The sequence below is a fragment of the Nicotiana tabacum genome, unplaced genomic scaffold, assembly GCF_000715075.1.
Source record: "Nicotiana tabacum cultivar K326 unplaced genomic scaffold, ASM71507v2 Un00001, whole genome shotgun sequence".
In the NCBI taxonomy this organism is placed as follows: Eukaryota; Viridiplantae; Streptophyta; class Magnoliopsida; order Solanales; family Solanaceae; genus Nicotiana; species Nicotiana tabacum.
Window position 1 is genome coordinate 4,623,311 of NW_027438239.1, and position 16,958 is coordinate 4,640,268.

General features: G+C 36.1%; 2 protein-coding genes across 3 annotated transcripts; one reads left to right on the forward strand and one right to left on the reverse strand.

Annotated features, from left to right (window-relative positions):
• Positions 1-4,985: 4,985 nt before the first annotated feature.
• LOC107827940 (nicotinamidase 1-like) lies at positions 4,986-7,099 on the forward strand. Of its 2 annotated transcripts, none has more exons than XM_016655176.2 (5): positions 4,986-5,182; positions 5,285-5,468; positions 6,032-6,165; positions 6,278-6,477; positions 6,717-6,900. In XM_016655176.2, the coding sequence occupies exons 1-5, from the start codon at positions 5,042-5,044 to the stop codon at positions 6,721-6,723; spliced, it is 666 nt and encodes a 221-aa protein (XP_016510662.1). In that variant the 5' UTR covers positions 4,986-5,041; the 3' UTR covers positions 6,724-6,900. The 2 variants fall into 2 exon arrangements, with proteins under 2 accessions (XP_016510662.1, XP_016510661.1); XM_016655175.2 differs by having other exon boundaries at positions 4,988-5,182; positions 6,278-6,463; positions 6,717-7,099.
• A 286-nt stretch (positions 7,100-7,385) lies between these two features.
• On the reverse strand, positions 7,386-15,842 carry LOC107827941 (protein EXECUTER 1, chloroplastic). The gene is made up of 12 exons (XM_016655177.2): positions 15,132-15,842; positions 12,923-13,039; positions 12,120-12,185; positions 11,630-11,736; positions 10,820-10,901; positions 9,443-10,147; positions 9,243-9,366; positions 8,921-9,090; positions 8,448-8,522; positions 8,190-8,282; positions 7,946-8,092; positions 7,386-7,779 (listed from the first exon to the last, which is right to left on the reverse strand). Exons 1-11 carry the CDS (start codon positions 15,591-15,593, stop codon positions 8,000-8,002), a joined length of 2,094 nt encoding a protein of 697 aa, XP_016510663.1. The 5' UTR covers positions 15,594-15,842; the 3' UTR covers positions 7,386-7,779; positions 7,946-7,999.
• Between the last annotated feature and the right edge of the window lie 1,116 nt (positions 15,843-16,958).

Sequence of the window (16,958 nt, forward strand, 5' to 3'; positions counted from 1 at the left end):
TAAAATATGAATTATTGAGTAAACAATCAACACTCAACCGCGAGTGATTAGTTCTAAATTAGTAATAAGCTACATGAAACCATTATATTCGTTCCCCTTTATTTAGGCTTATTTTGTTTTAATACTAACAATTTGCCTTTTATTCTAAATAAGTATCTGCTTATTTTATTTTAAAACTTAATAATTCATTTTTTCGTGCCAAAGCCTAATCTTAACATCTAAAAGTAACATTTCCGCACTGTATAAAATAACCAAGAAAAAACTACCCCCCTCCCCCCCAAAAAAAAAAAATTAGCTTTTCAAAATTCTAATTTTCATGATATTTTTGTACAAATATCGTATATCATATCAAATACCGATTTTCTTAAATGCATACTGATACGTATTGAAAATTAAAAGATCAAATATCATACCGAAATTACTTAGTCTCGATTCATATTTACCAAAGTATGCACCCCAGTATGCGGTGATTATAGTAAGAAAATTTATACTAACTAATTTTACAAACAAAAGAAGAAAAGGGTTGACAAACGTTGATCAAAAGAGGTAAAAAAGATAATTCAGGAATGCAAGTCCCTTTGGCAGAATTAAGGGTAGCAAGTGGGTCGGTTCGGGACCGCGATCCAAACGGGCCTAACGGGCCAGGATCGGTAGATGTGGGCATGGGCCGGTCTCGTGGACCGGTTCTTGACTTTGAACCGTTAGGACCGGGACCGTTTGACCTACCAAGGGACCGAACTGGTCTCTTGGCGGGACAAACTGTCCCAACGGTAAATTTTTTTAAAAAAAAAGAGCCGTTTGGAAACTTTAAAAAATAGCCGTTTTGGCTGTCAAAAATAGTCGTTGGTTATTTAGAAAATAACCATTTAAATTAACCCCACAACTTTGTTTTAACACCAAACTTTTTATAATTACACTTTTTCCTTATTTTCAACTATAAATACTCCCTCATTCTTTCATTCTTTCATTTTTTCTTACAAAATCAATATCAATCTATCACAATCTCTCTCTAATTTTCTTCTATATTTGGTACTATTGCTTACTATTGTTATAATTTGTGAAAAAATTGTGAAGTTGGTGAATTGAAGTATTCAAGTCTTCAACGATAATCAATTTTCAACAAGTTGTTCGTCAATTCGGTAAACTCGTTCCAACTCTTAAGTCTTAATATTATAGTTTTTGTTTGTTTTATTTATTTACTACTACTTGATTAATTAAGATGGCTTCCTTAAAAAATTATTTTTCCAAAAATAAGAATAAGGAAAAATCCAAGAGTGGCGAATCTAGTGGTATTGTTGTTCCTCATCCCTTGCCCCCGGCTCCTCGAACCAAACCCCATATCCGTCCTACACCTGTTATTCTTGATACCGATAATAGTTTATTACAATTTACCGATAGTCAATTTTACCATAATATTGCACCCGGTGAATAATTAGACCATGAATTAATGAATGCTCTTTATTCTACTAATTATAATACTATTGATGAAAATGATGATGAGGAAATTGATCTTGATGAAACTCAACCGGATGATGATACACCCACTAGTCATGCTCCTGATGTTAACCCAACTAGTGATAACCCTGCTAATCCAAATGATGACCCATCTGATACTCCTGTTACTGTCCCTACTTTTTCTAGACAACCTACAAAACGGACGAAAACATCTTATGTTTGGCCATTTTTTACACAACTAGTTCCACAAAATAAGGCTATGTGTAAAACTTGTGGTATTGAGTTAGCTTTTAAATATGCTGCTGGATCCCGGGAGGGGGGGAGGGAACTTTGGCTAAACACATAAAAAAATACCCTAGAGATAGAATAAAATATGAACGTCTAAAGGTTTTGGCCGAGGGGAGAAGTATACCTAGTCCTAGTCAGGGTGACCTAGTACCGGTTCAAATCAATTTCAGTCGGGAATTAACACCATTACCGGTGATATTTTATATTATGATCCAAAAAACGATCGGGAAGAATTGGAAAAAATAGTAAATGTTATGTGCTTACGCTCTTAACTGGCTTTTTTATTCAAACCGTAGAAGTAGACTTAGAGAATATTTTAAAAGATGCGATGAATTTGGCCTAAGAGAAAGAAAGGTTCCTAAACCTTGTCCAACTAGATGGAATTATATGTATGAAAGTTTGGTTGTTGCATATGAATATAGAAACCCCATAAACTTAACGTTTAATGCACATGTAAGTGATGATGATGAGCACCTTACGAATGCGGATTGGGCTAATGTTAAAATGCTTGTTGATTTTTTAGAAAAATTTTATATTGCTACAAATGAATTTTCTGGGCAATATTATCCTACTATTTCCAACTGTTTAGTTTATATTGCAGAACTTGCAAATTTGTTTACTCATTTTTCAGAGGGTGGAAAAATTCATAAACTTGCTATTGATTCTATGAGAAAAAAGTTTTAAAAATATTTTTTCCCTATTCCCCCTATTTATGGTGTTGCTTCTTTGTTAAATCCTTGTATGAAATTTGAAGGTCCTCAATTTTGGTATGAAATTATTTATAATGGTTTAGCACTTGAAGATGTTGAGTTGGTTGGACTTCCGGAAGCAATAGCCTCAATTAGAATAAATGCTCAAACTATTTATAATGCTTATCAAGTTGCATTAAATCATGCTAGACCAAATGTTCCAACTCCTTCTTCTTCTGATTCTCAATCATCTAAAAGAACTGTGGGAGTAAGAGCACTTAGTGCTTGGGCGGGGTTTAGGGGTTCTCAAGGTTCTAGTAGTAATGATTTTTCACAACTAAATGAGCTTGAAGTTTATTTGTCGCAATAAATTGAGGAAGTGAATTCCGACGGCACCTTTAATCTTTTACAATGGTGGAAGGACAAAGAAAAATACTTTCCGGTTCTTTCAAGGATGGCCCGAAATATTTTAACTATTCAAGCTTCAACAGTGGCATCGGAGAGCGCTTTCAGTCAAGCAAGACTTCAACTCGGTGATTATAGAGCGTCTATGAGGGAGAGTTTGGAAAAATCAATACTTTTTAGAGATTGAATTTGTTCGGAAAGAAAAAATTTTGAACTTGTTGAATCATAACCAGAGGAAGACGAAGCTTACGAAGAACTGCTAGCTGAACTTGCAGAGGATGTTGCTTCGCCCGACAATGGAAGCGGCGATGACCAAGCTACTTTTCCGCCACCACCAACAGAAATTCCTTCGAACCTTGAAGGATTTATGAAGTTTGTAAGAGATATCATGTATCTTATATGAACAAAAATTAGTATGTATTATGTAACTTGTATTTTGGCACATCTTGATTAGTTTCTTTTTCTTCTCAATGGTGGTATTAACACCTTGTTGTGCTCATTCCATAGGGGGGAGGAAGACTAAGAAAGATATTGTCATATTTTTTTAATGCTATAATAAAATTACAAGGCATTGCTTTGAATATCTCTTTACAATATTTTTTTCTTTAAATTTTGAATTAAAAAGTTTAGGTCACAATTCTATAATAAAATTTACAAGGCATTGCCTTAGATATTTTTTTTTACATCTTTTTGTCTCTAATTTTAATTTTATTTTTTTAAAAAAAATTAATATTTTAGCCGTTGGGCCCACTTAGCCCATTTAGTCCGCGGGCCTAGTCCGTTTAGTCTGGGACCATGAGTTCGTGGGCCCGATCCCGGGTCGGTTCCTAGAAAAAGACTATTTAGCCCGGGATCGTTTGGCCCGTTTAGTTAGGGACTGGACCGGGACCAGGACCGTTTGGACCGCCCACTTGGCCCGTTTAGGGCCCGGACCGGCCCACATGCCACCCCTAGGCAGAATTAACGACTGTTATATTTTTTGAATATTTGCATATGAATTTAATTAGAGGTTGAGAATAAAGGTAAAGGGTTAGGTAGTCGAGCGTTGTCCTTGTTTGTAATAGTAGCTTTAATACATGACTTAGTGTCATTTGTGTATTTTCGTATTTCTTAACTTCAGTTATTACTTATTGTTGCTTTCGTTTCGATTTTCTAATTGCAGTACCTATTGTTAGTTTTGTATTTTCGCTTCGGTTTCCTAATTGGTGTGCTTGTTGTTGCCCTTCCTTTTACCTTTCCTAAACTGAGGGCGTACTAGAAACAGTCTTTCTGCCTTCTTGAAGGTAGGGGTAAGGTCTGCGTATTACACACTATCCTCCTCAGACCTCACTTGTGGGATTATACTGGGTTTGTTGTTGTTGTTGTTGTTGTTTGTAATTGATTTAATTAAAGTTGGATTCTTAATTTGGAGTTGAAATGAGAGTTTTCGTATGACCCTTTCTTCTATTCATTTTAAAAATGTATGCATGAGATCTCTAGACTTGAAAGCGTATCAAAAAGTCAAACAAGCCTCCATTCCGAACTAGTTTAGATCAGTAATATGAATTGTGTATAATTTAATTATAATACTATACACAATTTAGACGTGAATTGTAGTGTGTGTGTTACAGTGAACGAAGGGTGAGCGCTATTTCTCCTTTTACTTTAATTTCTCCTCCTAATTATTTTTCAGATAAATAGAGCTAAAAGATTATGTCTCCCAGCCACGAGAATAATAAATGTACTATTATCTTTTTTGAATATTTATAGAAGAATTTAACTATAGTTGGATTCTTAATTTAGAATTGAAATGAGAGTTAAAATGACTCTTTCTTTTATATGAGACTTGAAAGCGTATCAAACAATCAAGCCTGCCTTAATTCCGAACTAATTGGATCAGTTATACGAATCATGTATATTCATTTTTAATTCAAATTCAAATCATTATAGTACTAAACAATTTAGACATGAAAACGTGTCACAAAATGTTTTTAAGTTCAAAATATGTCATTTTAAAAAATCCCCATAAATGCAAAAGGCAGCACGCATCCTAGCAAAATTAAGTTGGCTTATAGTGGAAAAGTCAGCCTACTTTAGATAAATATCAGCATAGTGGTGGGACAACGTAATTAGACTAATCTTAGATAATCATTCAGTATTCTAATAAATATCAATCTATAACCCTTTCCAACAATAAGAAAATTTTTAACTTGGAAAGAACAAAGATGGTAATAAAAACAATAGATATTTTGAAGAATGAAATTCCCATAGAGGAGGAATCACTGATCATCACTGAAGATGTGAAAGCTGGTCTTGTTCTTGTGGATATCATCAATGGCTTTTGCACTGTTGGAGCTGGAAATCTGGTTCATAAACTTGCTCTCTATTTTAGCTCCATATCTCTTTAATTTGTTCTAGCTATAGCTACTTGCCCAATTTGTTTAATTGAATTTTCTTGTTAATTATAGGCACCAAGAGAGCCAAACAGGCAGATCTCTGAAATGATTGAGGAATCAAAAAGGCTGGCTAGATTGTTCTGTGACAAGAAATGGCCTATTCTTGCCTTTCTTGATTCACACCAACCTCACAAACTTGAACACCCTTATCCTCCTCACTGTATCACTGGCACTGATGAATCCAATTTGGTTCCTGGTATTATCTGCTTACTAGCTAAGGACTATAGCTTAGTTCAAGTTTAATTTCTATACACCGAATCAAAAAGATTGACACAATTTATTTATTAGTCTCTTTCGAAAAGATTAACACCTTTCAATATTTTCTTAATAAGAATCATTTATAACCATACAAGTAATATAACAGGTTTGAGACCACAAGTTTCAAAAATTTTACAGTCACACAAATGTTATACTTTATTTAATACCACATATAAGTCTTTTTCTTTTTTATTAAATCAGGTCAAACCAAGACAATTGTTTTTTAAAAGGAGGGAGTAATACTTACAGTATAAGATATCTAAAAGATAACTATAAAGTAACCACCATAAAAAAGTAAGAATTAGTAACTAGGAAAATCACACTATCATCGGTTTATATAAGTTAAAGTCTAATAATATTCTGAGATTTAGAAACTATACAAAAAGTTATAGATACAACGTATGAAATTGCAGCAGTATTCATCTGACGATATTACAGTATTTGAAGTCAAGTTATGGTCTTATTTGTACTGATTGTTGGATGATTTACCCACCTGTGCAGCACTAAGATGGTTGGAGAAGGAACAAAACGTAACAATCAGGCGTAAAGATTGCTACGATGGCTATATTGGTTCTTTTCAGGAGGATGGCTCTAATGTATTTGTTGATTGGGTGAAAAACAACAAAATTCAAACTGTATGCTCCCTTTTTTGCTTCTCTACAACTTCTTCCTACTGGATAGTCATTAACATATTCATGTTCATATGGTTGAAGAATATTGACTGACTTTTTGTTTATTTGTACCAAGTTGTTGGTTGTAGGGGTATGTACAGACATTTGTGTGCTGGATTTCGTTTGCTCTACATTATCAGCTAAGAACCGCGGTTTCCTCAATCCTTTGGAACAAGTAGTAGTTTACTCTAAAGGATGTGCCACTTTTGATTTTCCAGCCTCCATGGCAAGAAACAGCAAAGATATTTCACCACATCCTCAGGTGACTTATAACAAGTTAAGAATTTGCTGTTATGAAAGAAGAAAAAAAAGAGCAAATCGGTGCAATAAAATCCCGCTATGCGCTGGGTCCGAGAAAGTACCGGACCACAAGGGTCTATTGTACGCACCCTTACCCAGCATTTCTACAAGAGGCTGTTTTCACAGCTCGAACCTGTGACCTTCTTGTCAAGAATTTGCTGTTATGATCTTGATTAAATTACACGGTGTCTTAATTTATTGTTTTGGGCGTGCAGGAGCTGATGCATCATGTAGGACTTTATATGGCGAAGGAAAGGGGTGCTAAAATAGCTAGAGAAGTCTCCTTCGACAGCTTGAAGAAACCATGATATATTGCAATCTTTAATTTGGTCACCTGTAATATTGAAAGGGTTCTGTATTTTCAGGAAATATGCAGCAGATGCTGATGGTTTGTGTGCTTCAGCAGTCTATGATTACAATAATGCTACAATATGAAATGCATGTATATACATATGAAAATAATAAGTTTGGATGTGCTCTATCCACTAGATCAACACCCAAGTTTTACTGGTACTAGAGTATAACCATGGATGCATGTTAATTGCTATGTATGCTGTGTCCATTGCATTGCCTTAATGAAATAGTGAAGGCTTTGATATATTGTATGTAGCTTTAACCATACAACATTGCCAAAATTTTGTATTGTTCATATCTCAGACTAGTGCAAGCATCCGGTGGTATCTGGTGAACATTTTCGTAATCAAATGGTGTCATTATCTGCCTGTGTTTGTTTACGAACCATACTTATCCATGTCTTTGTGATACACGCTCCAAAAGTATCCCGCTGATCGCAAGAACATTCTTTAGACTGCGAAAAACAATACCTAACCCAAAATGCATGAAATCTCAGAAGCAGCAGCTCAACAGACAATTCAAGTGCCATGGATCATGAAATCAGAACATTAAGATATTTGCCAATATACCATTCTATCTTGGGATTCTACTAGATAGAATAAAAATTGAGAGTTGTTGGGGTGCTAGCAAAAAAACAGTACAACAACGACCATCAGGAGGGGGGGGGGGGGGGGTGGATAATAATACAAAAAAGAATAATAACATAAAGAGCATATGTACAAGCTAAGTGCCCAAGAAATCACCGGTAGGCCTGAACATTTGGTATATCAGGGAAATATTGGGGTCATCAACTCATAAATTGTTGGTTAGTTCCATACAATTTAAATGCTTAATGCTGACCACGAACGAATTGTTGAGTCTTCTCTTCATCAATTCTCTTTAGCTCAAACTGACAACGCTTCGTGGTAATAGATATCATGTTGACTGCAAAGGAACAGAGAAAGAAGCAATCATCTTATCATATTAGAGATCAAAGTGAGGTAGGATTAATCATACAGGTCCCTCAAAAAACACCCTTGTAATTCATCAGCTCTTCTCCTCCTGGTAACAAAAGAGCCAGTTTGGTAAGTAGAAGTGCCAAAGAGCATACCTACAAAGAACTGAACCAGGAACAAACAGCCACAAACTGTATGTACAGAGATGTTCACTCCTGCAGCCTAAGCCGATGGAAGAACACTAAGAAATGATATTCAGGGTCCCAGTAGACAAAACCCACAACAGGCCCTCCTTTAATGTACTGCATAATTCAACAGGAATAAGTTAAGAAAAATGTAGAGTATAAAGTGACAACAAAATAAATGTCAAAGGGCGCCATTATATAGAGAGCGGTAAACCTTTCCATCTAGGATAACCAGTTCACCATCAACCCATCTGGGTTTTCGAAAACCAGGCTCCGCCAGCCTTCCTTGTCCCCTGTATCGAGCAATCTGCATTGGCAATAGAGATAATATAGGCCTAAAATGTGAGAAATAGACCGATACATCATAAAATCCAGAGCTATGGATACTAAGTTAAGCAACCAAAAAGAAAGATGGGGAAAACAAATAATGGCAAGAAATAGTGCACAATCTAAACTCGCTAGAACTACTTACCACACCAAATTCTTCTGGAATAATCCCTTTATGTGGAAGTTGATATTTATTTCCAATTCTTGCGCGGAATGCTATCTGCAAATTAGAAAGAAAGGCATTAATGGCCGCACACCACTCCATCACACTCTCCCCCTCTCTATTTTCAAAAGCAAGGCAAGAAAAGTTTCTACGAGTACACGTACTAAAATGTACAAATGCAGGATACGAGACACTGTAGATTTTCACTCTCATTGCTCAACGGATTAGCAAAATACCTATTCGACTTAGGCATAGAAATCAGGGCTGCTTTTTATCCCCCTAGCTTATCATTCTTTCCCTAATCTCTACCACTCAGATACAGAGATGTCTACACTACAGCCAGAGTGAACGATCACAGCCATCCTAACTTATTTTAAAAGAAAAAAGCCCGAGTCTACCTCCAACAAATCTGTAGGCTAGATTATATGCACAACTTTAGAATCAAGTGAAGTTACCTCACCAGCTGGCACATAAGAATCTCCAGTTAATTTTACAGCTTCAACATACTCGTAAAACTCTAAACGTGAAGACTCCTTAGGGCTACCGTCTTCTTTCCACTGACCAAATCTTCGCCTAAGGTGGATGACTTCCGAAGTGTATAGACCATGAGCACCAATATATAATCCTGATAATGATTGACCGACTTAAGAATGAGAGTGAGTAGAAAAACAATGATGCTGCACTAGTTAAACAAGCATATGTTAACTAGAAAATGGAAAATCAGCAATCTAAACAGCAAGAGAACTAAAGGAGAGAAACAGATTGAAGATTGATCACCATTTAGTGGGTCCGGAGATGCTGAAATCTCAATGCGGTTAAAGGTGGTTGCTTTCGACAGTGGTTGACGATTTCGTGCCTGAGTAAGAGTGAGGCTGATCAACTCCCCCATATCTTTAAGGACCTGCATGTATCAAGAAAACTATTAAGAGAAGATTATAAACTTAGCAATTTGAATGACAATATAAAAGAGTTCTGACCTTCATAGGTATTTTCCCCTTGCCGATGAACTTTGCAAGATCAAGCATCACATGATCCAAGCTACGTTGACCTTGGAGCCTAGCTTTTTTATCTGGGGGAGATTGTCCACTACCAGAGGAATTGCGTCTGTTCTCATCTTCCTCTATACTGAAAGTAAATGACAGGTGACCCTTCTTCTCTAGCCTTGCCGGTACTCGAAGCAGGTCTTTATGCTGTACACCACTTGAAGTATTTTGCATAAGACCACCAACAACCACCCTAACCGCAATTTGGCTCTGCTCTTCACCATCACTAACCCCATTGTCTGTATCCAATTCAATCACATTCTGCTCTCCATCTTTTTCCACCTTAATTTCATCTTCATCGTCCACACTGTCTAAATCAAAGTCCTTTTCTTCATCTTCATCTTCCTCATCCATTATTTGCTCAATGACCTTTGATATTAGATCTCTATCTACCTTCCCTGGAGCTGTCACTTTTAAAACCTTGACCTGTACCCCCGGAATCATGTCTCTCAATGCGTTCTGAAAGCCAAAATCATCATCCCTATCTTCACCATCTTCCTCAGCATCTGAGATTTTATCGAACATATCACTTTTGTTTTCAGTGGGACTAAGAGTGTCCAAGTTACTAAGAGCACCAGGTAGCTTTGAAGAAGGAAGAGGTAAATCTTGCTGAACTGGCTTTCTCTTCAAGTAAACAGCCTGGAATCACGTGGATCACGAAGATTTTTAAATATTATTGGAAGGAAAAGGACTTCTATTATAAAGCGAGGACCAAAACCATCTTTAATTAAATATATCTTCATACTTTGGCATGCTTAAAAAAGGTGCATAGATGAGGAGATGATGAGGAGATTCTGGTTCAATAAAACAGAACGGAGATGTACTTTTCTTTTTTTTTTGATATAGAAGGTGTACAATTTTTTCAGTTCTTTTTATCAAGTGCAACATCTTCAACGGAAAAAAACTTATAGAGCTGCCAGACCATCCATGACCTTTGCAAAGGCAGCCCTACATATAGGGAATGGTTCACAACCTGAGCAATCTTGTCTTCCCATGGGCCACACCAACATCATCACGTCTGAGCAATGATATTCTATGGTGACATTCATGTCTGTTAAATTGCAACATGCTGTAACTTAAAATGAAACAAGAACTACACCTCAATATCCTGTTAAAGTAGTTGAGGCGAGCTATATGAATCCTTAGTGTCCATTTTGCACTATTTGGGTTTCACCAAGCATTCACTATTCCGAATATTTCATCACAATTTGACTATTCATTTCCCATCTTCTGACCATAAGGTCCCATCCCACAGAGCATCTATGGAAGATGTCAACAAGTCAAAAGAAAGTATGTGAGCTAGAAAGATACCTGTTGCCTGTATTCGCCTTTATAATCCACTGTAAGAAATATTTCAAAAAGAGGGGCACCTTCCACACCCGAAGCGAGCTGGCTGTCAGTAGAATACATGAACCCAGTAAACCACATATCCTAACGGCAAAGTTTCTTGTTCACTTTTACTTAATAAGGTAAAAACAATAAAATAGCAATACGCCACCACACTAGCTTTTGTTACTAACTAGGACATAAAGCACATCAGAAAAGGCAACCACACCTTGCAAGACTCAGTTAGGAAAGGCTCAACACTTAGACTAGAAATTTATCTAACTTCAACATCAAAACAGCACCAACTGGTATATAAACTGCAGAGATTATACATATGGAAGAAAGGGGAGAAGACAGATTTACTAAATCATCTTTCAGTACGTTGTACAGTGGGTGAGAATATTTGGCGCATGTTAGGATTTCCGGAATACAGCGATATATAATGGAATCAATCCATGCACTTCTTATCTTATGCCAAGGCATAAGGATAAACAGAAGTTTTAATGGAAGGGTCAGAGAACTATCTCATGTCGTGATTTTGGTCAATTTGGGAAGAGAAATGATAGGTGTTGAGGATGATTCAGAAGCTTTTCATACGGTGAAAATAGTTGCATAACAGCCTCTTTCACTGGTGTAAGAAAGAGTTGATGGAAGGAGCTGCAGATTTGCAGTTTCTAGGCTTCCTTCCGTCTAACTGAGGTAAGATCCTACTTTTCATTTTTTATTTGTTTCAAGAGAACTGCACAAATTCAATTTGTCGAACTCAAACAAAACCCAGCAGAAACCTAGATATACCGCGGACTGTAACTTTTCGCCACATATCTTCCATGCTCAGCACTTATATGAATAATGCGGCCATATGGATAATTAACGTCTTCTGAAGTTCCAGCCCACCATCCAACCTACATAAACATAACAAAACATGTTACAAACTAGTACAACAAATATGAATTAATGACATGCTCTCAAGAAAATTTGCTAGCAAACTCAACACCCATGGTGGGATAGCTCAAGGAGCAAATAGTCAAAGACTTTGAAGAGACTGCTTGTTGAAAAAGATCGAAGTATATAGAGATGTCCTTATCCTATCCGGTTGGGATGGAAGTTTATATGAATGAATAACCCATAGGCGTAGAGCACATAAAGCATTGAAGAAACAGACCAAAAACAATTTTTTTGTTGCGAACAACACAGCTGCATATGACCATACCCACAAGAAAATGTTGAGAGGAAGCAATTGCAAGTACAAGATACCATAAATTCAGAATCCTGCAACTAAACTCACCAATCCTGTACCAGCATAATCACGCATAAATATTGCATCCTTGTACTGCTCTTCTTCAACAGCTTTCTGCATTTGACTCCAGAAAGTGAGTATCAATAAACAGTTTTTTTTTTTTTTCGACAAAGCGGTGGAATAAAATATTGTAAGATAAACAAGAAGATCATGGAGGCACAGAAGAAGAGCTTTCAATAAAAACCGAAGACTCAAACCAGAGACTAACGTTTGTGTACTGAACAATGAGTGACTCAACTTTCAATCATTAATTCTACATTCTCATCATTAGTAAAAATTAAGAAGTCTTATTTCCTTTCTTTATGTTTAAATGAAATTCAACTTCGAAGATTCCTAAATCTCAAATGTCTATCATTAGCTATACCTTGAGTGCCATGCTTCATTAAAATTTACAAGTAAAAAAAGTCAATAATTTTTGATGAAGTAATAAATTCTATTTTACCCTTACTTCATAAAAAATAGTACTGTAATAAATTTCATTGCAAGATAAAGAAAGTTACATAGATATGTTAAGTTTGAAAAAAAGAGATCACAGTTCGTATCATCGGAGGCTCGACACAATGGATGATGTTCCTTTTAAGTCACCAAAGCATCTATCATCCAGTCATGTGATCAACTCAATTTTAAGGCTAAATCAAGTTAATTAATAACCTCTAACTAAACAAGTGAAAAGGCAAAGAAATGCACACGCACATATTATATATGTATGCATATATATTTTGATAAGTAACACAAAGGAAGATGATATCACTGATACAATCAGAATAGCAGTACAAAACTACAAAACTTACATTTAGACGGGACATCACTCTTCCAACAATGTCTTTAGTAGCTGCAGCTGCAATGCCCACCTTGAGTTTAGCAGCATCTTCATAATCTTCTCTACTAATAGCATGAGCCAACTGTGACTGGTGAAATAACAGCTCCATTAAAATAGTAACAATAAAAGTATACTATGATTGAGCATAAATGTTTATATTTGTAATCTAATATAGGCCTCTTGCACGTCCAAACAAGTCAAGAACAAGATGATACGGCAAGATTTACAAGCTAAAAAACTGACAAAAAAAGTACAGTAAATTACCAAGAACCCTTTAATCTTTTGGTGCATTTGGAATGAAAGGAATCGCAGATGTTTCGATGGGATCTCAACTCCTAACAGTTCTCTTAAAGTTGTTTGTTTGAATAACTTATTTAGTTGGTTCAATCAGGCCCATGTAACTAGTGTTGAACTTTTCCTGGATTTTGACTGCTGCTTAGTTGTCCAGTAAGTTTCTTATATGAGCAGACACTTCCTTTTTGTTGTATAATTTTTTGCTATGCATCTTCTTGGTGCCATTTAATGAAATTCCCTTACTTCATCAAAAAAAAAAAAAAGAACCCTTTAATTTGAGATGGTATTCACCTCAGGAACCATTATAGATTCACAAAAGACTTCCTTTGACCCTTTAATTTGAGATGGTATTCACCTCAGGAACCATTTTAGATTCACAAAAGACTTCCCTTGACCCTTTCAACTATTTCCCACGAGTAATCAATCAGCCAATCAAGACATTTTACACCTCAAACAGTTGGGTTGGGTTTATGAATCCTCTATAGCCACCATTCCGCTTTAGTCTTTACTTGGACTCATGTCATGTCAATACTAGATAATTTGTTTCTCAAGCAAAATAAGGGCTCTATAAATCTAACCAAACACCTGGCAAAAATATGTCTCTAACCAAACTCCTGGCAACACGCGGGACCTAATAGAAGGAACAATAACAGCTAAGCCTTAATCCCAACCAATTGTCATTGCTTATACATAATAATATTTTATTTTTTATTTTTTAGGATGGTGGTGTTCAGTGTTTAGAAAAGCGATTGCTTCGTCGCTTTAAGCGCGAAGCGACGCGACGCGACCCAGTGTCGCTTCTAGCTGCCTGAGGTGACTCGACCGAGGGAAGCGCACGCTTCAATGGAGGAATCGACGAAGCGAGGAAAGCGATGAAGCGATCGCTTCTATTAAAAAAGCGCAGAGGGCCCTTTTTTTTTAAAAAAAAAAAAAAAAACTTTGGGTCTGTTTTTTTATTATACAAAACAGACCCCTAAATCGACAAAAAGACCCCTTCGACAAAACAGAACCCTTCGACAAAACAGAGACATCGATAAAACCTAGGGTTCTCGCCATTGCTGACCCCTTCTCCCTTCTCGCTCGCGGCTCGACCTGCTGACCATTTCTCCAATCCAGCTGTCCAGGTAATTTCTTCTTCTGCTTTCTTCTTCAGTTCTTCTCATTTTTTTCTTTTTTCTTTCTTCTTCTTCTTCTTTCTTTCTCCAGTCCAGAACATATTTTCTCATTTTCTTCTTTTTTCTTTTTTCTTTCTTCTTCAGTTCTTCTTTTTTAGAAAATTCATTATTATTATTATTATTTTATATATATATATATATATATATATATATATGTTATGTTTTAGTTTATTTGATTTTTTTAATGTGTATTTCAGTTTATAAAATTAATTATTATATGTATTTTCAGTTTATTTGTTTATGTATTTTCTTATATCTTAATAGGGATTTCAAAATGTCTCAAAGATCGAAAGAGAATTGCGCTTCACTTTAATAACACTAAGTTTTTTAAGAATTGCGCTTCACTTTAATAAAGCGTGCGCTTCGCTTTTGAAGCGAGGCGAGCCCTTGTCGCTTTTTTGCGCTTCTCGCTCTTAAAAACACTGGGTGTTCAAGCCAACTTGTATTCCACCGGATACTTGCTACCTCCAACCAACACATGTATCGGGTAACTTAGTTAACCAAAGCTTAGGCAAATGGGTACGCAGATGGAAAAATGTTACCTAGTACTCATACAAAGATTGGTACTATACCAATACTAATACCATTACCACATATCACCTACTTTTAGATTTAATGGAACACTAGAAAATGATTTCCCAAGGTAATCAATGTTAACTTTCGCAGGGGAACAGAGTAACCTGGAAATGTTAATTAAAATAAAGATGGTACCTTTAAAACAGAAACCAAGCGTTCTTCCTCCTCAACCTCAGTGAAATGCTTTTTCCACCGTTCCCAATCCCATTCTTCGCCATCAACACACACTTCCTTCTCCGCACTACTCCTCTCAGCAAGCTCAGCTCCTTTGGACCAATTCACGTAATCATCGAACCTCTTCATCGCATTCCTAACAGCATCCTGAAACGCCAAGTCCCATCTCCAAGAAGAAGATGAAGAGCTGTTCTGAGAAGAAGCTGATGGAGACGGCTCAGCTGTCTCGCCATCGCCGGTGCCGTTCCGGCAACGGCAGCAGAAAGCTGAACCGGAAACCCTAGAGACGGAATGAGAGGTGGAAAAAGCCTGAGAAGTGAATGATGAAGATGAACGCTTCAATCGGGAGGTGAACTTAGGGTTTGAGAAGTTGAATTTGTGAGGGTTTACATCGAATGTCGGCGGCGGAGCAATCGACGCCATGACAAAGGCAAGATATTATGAGAATAACAACGTTGTTTCTTAATTTTTCTGAATTTCTGATAATCCAGAAGAGAACCCAAATATGGATTGCTATTTTAAGAAGAAGACGGGAAAACAAGAAATCGCAATGGAAAACAGAGTGAGGAATAAAATACATGGGGATAAGGATGTCGATTTTCTGACGTTGGACAAAGCCAATTGCAAGACTACACACTACAACCCCCCCCCCCCCTCCCCCCAACCTTACCAAGGGGTTCTGATTTTTTTGTTTTAAATCTTTTTATTTAGTACTATTTCCTATGTTAGTAAAGAGTAGTGTATTATATATGGCGGCTGTTTTTAGATGTCTAAATAATGAACCTTTTTACATTTGTCAAATTTGTGTCCACGCTTGAATTGTCTACGTATTTTTTCTTTTCTTTTTCTCTCATTTCTCTATGTAAAGGTTTTTTTTAATTACTCCGCGCGTATTTTGATTTCTCAGATTAACCATGAAATGGTTTTGTAGTCTTTTTGTGTGTTGGGATTCAAGTTCATAACATTGTTTCAATTTCACGCTATAACTAAGTGGGGTATAAGATTTATATTTCGAGTTTAAGTTATATATATTTATTGTATAACTTTTTTTAAAGTTAATGTAAAACTATAATATATTATTATAAATCAACTTAATCATTAATATAGACATTATTTACATTATAAAACATAAACTCATTTAACACTTACCTCTTTCCTATCACTCTCAAAAAAGGAAAAAATGAATATTTCCCCTATTTTGTATTTGAGAATAATGGGCCATTTTCGCTTATATTTAATTACATAGTTGTACTGTCAAGTTATAAATTCCATTGTTGTTGTCATTTCTTTTTTACTGCAGTATCATTTCTAAGATTTGTATGGGTCAAAAATTATCTCTAATATGATTAAGTCGTGTTAGCATAAATGAGGCGTTCACAGGCCGCCATATGTCACCAATGCGACTTTAATAGAGACTTGCCCAAAGTCGAAGTGGTTCTAGAAACAAGGAAGATTAAAGTCGAGGAGTCATCAAAGATCAAGGTCAAGGTCGAGGTCGAACATCCGCGACATAGTTATAACGGCTAGTTTTAAGATACGACACTAAACAGAATATGGATATTCTCTGCAATTGTACTATTAGAGTTTTCTAGGAGCGTGTTTCATATAAATAGAAAGAGACACAATGATAGAGGACATGAGATATTCATTTTTAAAAAATATATTGACTTTATAGAGAGAATTTGGTCTTATTACAAGCATACAAAAACTACCTTTTTGCGAAGATTCTTGTCTAGCATTTTCAACTGATCCAAGAATAATCTAAGTGTTCAAAAGCTTATCAATCAC

What these genes read in the sequence shown, in the direction of transcription:
- LOC107827941 (XM_016655177.2), bottom strand. Translation starts at nt 15,593, where the DNA reads ATGGCGTCGATTGCTCCGCCGCCGACATTCGATGTAAACCCTCACAAA. An exon ending in ATCTCCGGACCCACTAAATG is followed by an intron (nt 9,091 to 9,242) that starts GTGATCAATCTT and finishes AATCATTATCAG; the next exon opens with GATTATATATTGGTGCTCAT. An exon ending in CTTATGTGCCAGCTGGTGAG is followed by an intron (nt 8,523 to 8,920) that starts GTAACTTCACTT and finishes TCTAATTTGCAG; the next exon opens with ATAGCATTCCGCGCAAGAAT.
- LOC107827940 (XM_016655175.2), top strand. Translation starts at nt 5,042, where the DNA reads ATGGTAATAAAAACAATAGATATTTTGAAGAATGAAATTCCCATAGAG. An exon ending in CTGTTGGAGCTGGAAATCTG is followed by an intron (nt 5,183 to 5,284) that starts GTTCATAAACTT and finishes TGTTAATTATAG; the next exon opens with GCACCAAGAGAGCCAAACAG. An exon ending in AAAACAACAAAATTCAAACT is followed by an intron (nt 6,166 to 6,277) that starts GTATGCTCCCTT and finishes ATTTGTACCAAG; the next exon opens with TTGTTGGTTGTAGGGGTATG.